The following is a 4533-nucleotide window of genomic DNA, read 5'->3' as shown; positions in this document are numbered from 1 at the left end:
GAATTCTGGGAGTTGAAGTCCACAAGTCATAAAAGGGCCAGGTTTGAAGACCCCTGCTCGTAATCTTCGTCCTAGGCCAGGGCTAGGCAACCTGGGCTCTTTTATGACTCGTGGACTTCAACTCCCAGAATTCCTGAGCCAGCCATGCTGAGGGGACAGGGAGAGGTTTCCAAGCTGAGCCATGCTGGCTCAGGAATTCTGGGAGTTGAAGTCCACGAGTCATCAAAGGGCCAAGTTTGAAGACCCCTGCTCTTAATCTTCGTCCTAGGACAGGGGTAGGCAACCTTGGCTCTTTTATGACTCGTGGACTTCAACTCCCAGAATTCCTGAGCCAGCATGGCTCAGCTTGGAAACCTCTCCCTTTCCCCTCAGCATGGCTGGGCTCAGGAATTCTGGGACTTGAAGTCCAGGAGTCATACAAGAGCCAAGGTTGCCTACCCCTGCCCTAGATTTATCTATAACTTATTGTTTACCCAGGAAATAAAGCTTCACTTACTCATGAGTCTAGCCTTCTTACCAACACACGTGGTCCTTGAGTTACAACCCACAATTGAGCCCGACATTTATGTCGCCAAGTGAAACGTTTGTGAAGTGAAATTGCCCCAATTTAACCATTTTTCTTGCTACGGTTGTTAAGTGAATCTGGATTCCTCATTGATTTTGCTCGTCAGAAAGTCGAAAAAAGGGATCACCTGATCCCTGGAACAGTCATAAATGTGAACCAGTTGCCAAGCGGCCGAATTTTGTTCATGTGACCATGTGGGTGCTGCAAATGGTCATTAAGTGTGAAAAATGGAAACTAAGTGAACTGTTGTAAGTCGAGGACTGTCCGTAATGAAACAAAAGATCACTTTATACGCACTGCTGGTGCACCTTCACCAGCCTAATGCCCTCTCGACTCGTGGGCTACACTTCAACATACTGTAGTTCAGTATCAAAGCATAGGAGGTGATGTTTTTTGGGCTGTTTTATTATTAAGGTTTATCATACAGTTAGAATAACAGAGTTGGAAGGGACCTTGGAGGTCTTCTAGTCCAACCTCCTGCTCAAGCAGGAAACCCTATACCAGGGGTGGGCAACCTTGGCTCTTTTATGACTCGTGGACTTGAACTCCCATAATTCCCGAGCCAGCCATGCTGAGGGGAAAGGGAGAGGTTTCCAAGCTGAGCCATGCTGGCTCAGGAATTCTGGGAATTGAAGTCCACCTGTCATAAAAGAGCCAAGGTTGCCTACCCCTGCCCTATACCATTTCAGACAATATAATATAATAGAATAGAATAGGATAGAATAGAATCTGGAAGGGACCTTCTAGTCCAGTCCCCTGCTCAAGCAGGAAAACCTATACCGTCTCAGACAGTGGTTGTCCAATTTCTTCTCAGCCAGAGGTTTAGACTGGAGGTGGCATTTTTATTCACTTATCAAGTCCTTCCAAGGACCTAGGATGGGCAAATGTTCTTGTTGATTGGCGCGAAGGGTATCGTCCCAGGTTGTATGCTTTTCCAAATAAAATTGCCTTTCACAACGGACCAATGGGGATTTCGTTAATGCTGATGGGATTCAAGTGGTGCTCCAGTTATTTTGGGATTGCACCCAAGGCACCTATTGCAATCAGTACTAGCTTTGTTTTCTTTTGCCACAGTCATTCTATTACAAATCCTACAAATCCTTTCTAAATCAAAAGTTGGGGTTCCGGGGAACTATTGTCTAGAAATACCATTTGGGTTTGTTCAAAATACTGAAATTTTTCTGCTGTTACCAGCTAGAGTGCCATAGCACTGGCGGCACCTAGTTGACATTGGCTGACGTAGGACTGGGCATAGCTAGTACAGGTAGTTCTCAACTTACGACCACAACGGAGCCCAAAATTTATGCTGCTAAGCGAAACATTTGTTAAGTGAATTTTGCCCCATTTTACAACCTTTCTTGCCACAGGTTGTTAAGTGAATCACTGCAGTGGTTAAGTTAGTAACACGGTTGTTAAGTGAATCTGTCTTCTCCATTGACTTTGCTTGTCAGGTCACAAAAGGGGATCATGTGACACACACACACACACCAGGACACTGGAACTGTCATAAATATGAACTAGTTGCCAAGTGTCTGAATTTTGGTCATGGGGATGCTGCAATGATTGTAGGTGTGAAAAATGGTCGTAAGTCACATTTTTCAGTGGTGTAACTTTGAACAGTCACTAAATGAAGTAAGTTGAGGACTACCTGTACTTGGATGGGGAATGAAATGGAAATCCCAGGTTTTATGTTAGATAGACCCAAGAAGTCATCAGGCAGGGTGCCAAGAAAATTACTCAGACTTGTCCATGAAGTCATTTGTGAGTTCTTCCTCTTGCTGTAATTTCTACCATATTCACTACCTCACTGAGGCAAGAACCTCTGTCCTTTAAAGGATGTCCCTACTCTTTAAAGGATGTAAACCGCAAGCAGAATGAACCAGGACACCCATGTTCAGAATTAACAATTATTTCGGTGAATAAAAGCTATCTTAACGTGGTTGCTAATAAAGCTTTGTATTGTTTTAAAAATCTTAAATTTAATTTGAAGTAATCAGAAACTGTCATTACAGTTCCTCTAAAGGAATCAGAAATTCGGCATAAATGCTATGAAAATCTGATACTGCTTTGTGGAAAGCAAAGGGTTGAAATTTTATACACAGTGGAAGGAGGATCCTGAAAACAGGGTTCAGAGCAAGCCCATGTTCAAGATGGCTAACAATAAAAACCATAAACAAGATCTAAAAACTATAAATATCAGTATTAAGGTTGTACAAGAAAAGTCCCATCAATTCACAATAATAAATTCACCGATTTATTATTCTGAAGACCTGTTAAGTGAAAGACTGAGGATTTGTCCCTCCTCAAAGGAATTGTGCTTTGAGGAGAAATGAAACTGGGAGTGGATAAGACGTGAAAAGGGTTTCCTACACAATTTTTAGTATTATTGGGAGAAACTGCAATAATCCAAAATGACTCTTCAAGTAATTTAAATTATTTTACAGAAAGGGGAGGAGAGGGGAGTTTTAAATAGGCAAACTTTTTCAGTCTTCCTCAACATTATTCCCTCAATGTTGGACTATCAATTCTCATTCCTGTAGCTACTATAACCCACACATCTGGAAAACAATCCGATAAACAGGAAATGGGGATGTGAACACACACACACACACACACACACACACTTGCTCATGCTTTTCTTTATAACCACAACTCCTTTAAGCAGAAGTACAAATCTAGAAGAGCGAGGGGGAAACAAAAGGCTTGTACAGCAATTCTGGCTGATACAACACCCTAAAATCCTTGTACATATGAAAAGCGCTCTAACGGTGACCAGGACCACCCCCAATTTAATTCAACGCAAAAAATGAGCATTAGCCAGCAAAAAAAATCTGGAAAAGAGGAGGGGGGGAGGGGAAAAAACAACCAAAGGCTTATACAGTAATTCTGGCCAACACCACAACAAAAAACCTTCCTGCGTCTGAAAAGCGCTTATGTTGACAAGGGCCGATTTCATCCAACCTAAAAAAAATGAGCAGGAGCCAACAAAAATTGTGCACAAGTTTAGCAGAAGGTAATTGGACACCCGGGGCAAGATTTATTCCGAGAAGCTCGATTTCCCAGAATAGGGTTTTTGATCTATCCAGTTTGGTGGCACTTCCTCAAGCAGGAACCAAGCCAGGACTGCGGTGCCTTTGTTTACTTCTTCTAATCTAGACCGAGGGATTTATAGCGCTAGTCGCCTGGTTATGGGTCTACTTGGAAAGAAAGTCCCTCTATATTTTCTCAGGCTCAGATGGGACCCAGGAGGGCGGGTATCATCCCAAGCTGGAAGGTTCACACTGAGATTTCCAGGATACTTTCCCTTTGATCTTTTTTTTTTTTTACCTCCTGGTTTTTCTCCTGTTGGAACTGGCCGCTTGGGAGATGCTTTGAGGCTGCCCGTTTCCTGGTGCCCCATTTTGTGCTTCACCCCTTTCCTCCTGCCCTGCTTCACAGACGTGTGTTCACCTGATCCAACGTAATCTCTGCCATCCCCAAATGAGGTGTCTGGACTTGCCCTCTTACCTGGTTATCCTTACCTGGCCAGGGATGATGGATGAGAGCTGTAATCCGGTCTCCCATTTTAGAGACCACTAAAAGAGGAGGGTGTCCTCCCAAACAGCCACCCCCCACCCCCCCCAAGGCAGCCCCTCTCCTTACCTTGAAATAGCCACCCTCGTAATGCGTATTGGGAGGCCCGAAGATGGCCACCTCCCAGTTGTAGAGGTCCCCCTCGTCCACCAGGCTGACTCGGAAGCCCTCCACGGGCTCCTCCTGAAGCCCTTTGAGCTCCAGCAGCAGGGCCTTCTGCGAGCTGGGCACAGACAGCCGCGCCATGTCACCGCCTGACGGAGGAGGCGGAAAAGGGACGTAGGCCTCGAGCGAAGCCGGGGACTCGCGTGAATGCGCCGACCGCGGAGGAGGACGGGGGAAGCGGGTGGGAAAAAAAAGAAACAGCGCCGGGCCGGGCCAAGGCAGGGAGAAAG

At 45.2% G+C, this 4533-nt stretch overlaps 1 protein-coding gene across 1 annotated transcript in view; it reads right to left on the bottom strand.

Moving 5' to 3' along the window:
• LOC107296109 (ubiquitin-conjugating enzyme E2 R1) overlaps positions 1-4412 on the bottom strand; it is a 31770-nt gene extending 27358 nt beyond the window's left edge. Inside the window, exon 1 of the mRNA XM_015825455.1 lies at positions 4208-4412. Within this exon, the coding sequence (XP_015680941.1) occupies positions 4208-4384 (177 nt within the window). The 5' untranslated portion in view covers positions 4385-4412. The remainder of the gene's footprint in view (positions 1-4207) is intronic.
• Positions 4413-4533: the final 121 nt, after the last annotated feature.

This window comes from Protobothrops mucrosquamatus, unplaced genomic scaffold (assembly GCF_001527695.2).
Source record: "Protobothrops mucrosquamatus isolate PMUCROS unplaced genomic scaffold, P.Mucros_1.0 scaffold2647, whole genome shotgun sequence".
Lineage (NCBI taxonomy): Eukaryota > Metazoa > Chordata > Lepidosauria > Squamata > Viperidae > Protobothrops > Protobothrops mucrosquamatus.
The sequence above is the reverse complement of the archived record's forward strand: the minus strand, read 5'-3'. Positions and strand labels throughout refer to the sequence as shown.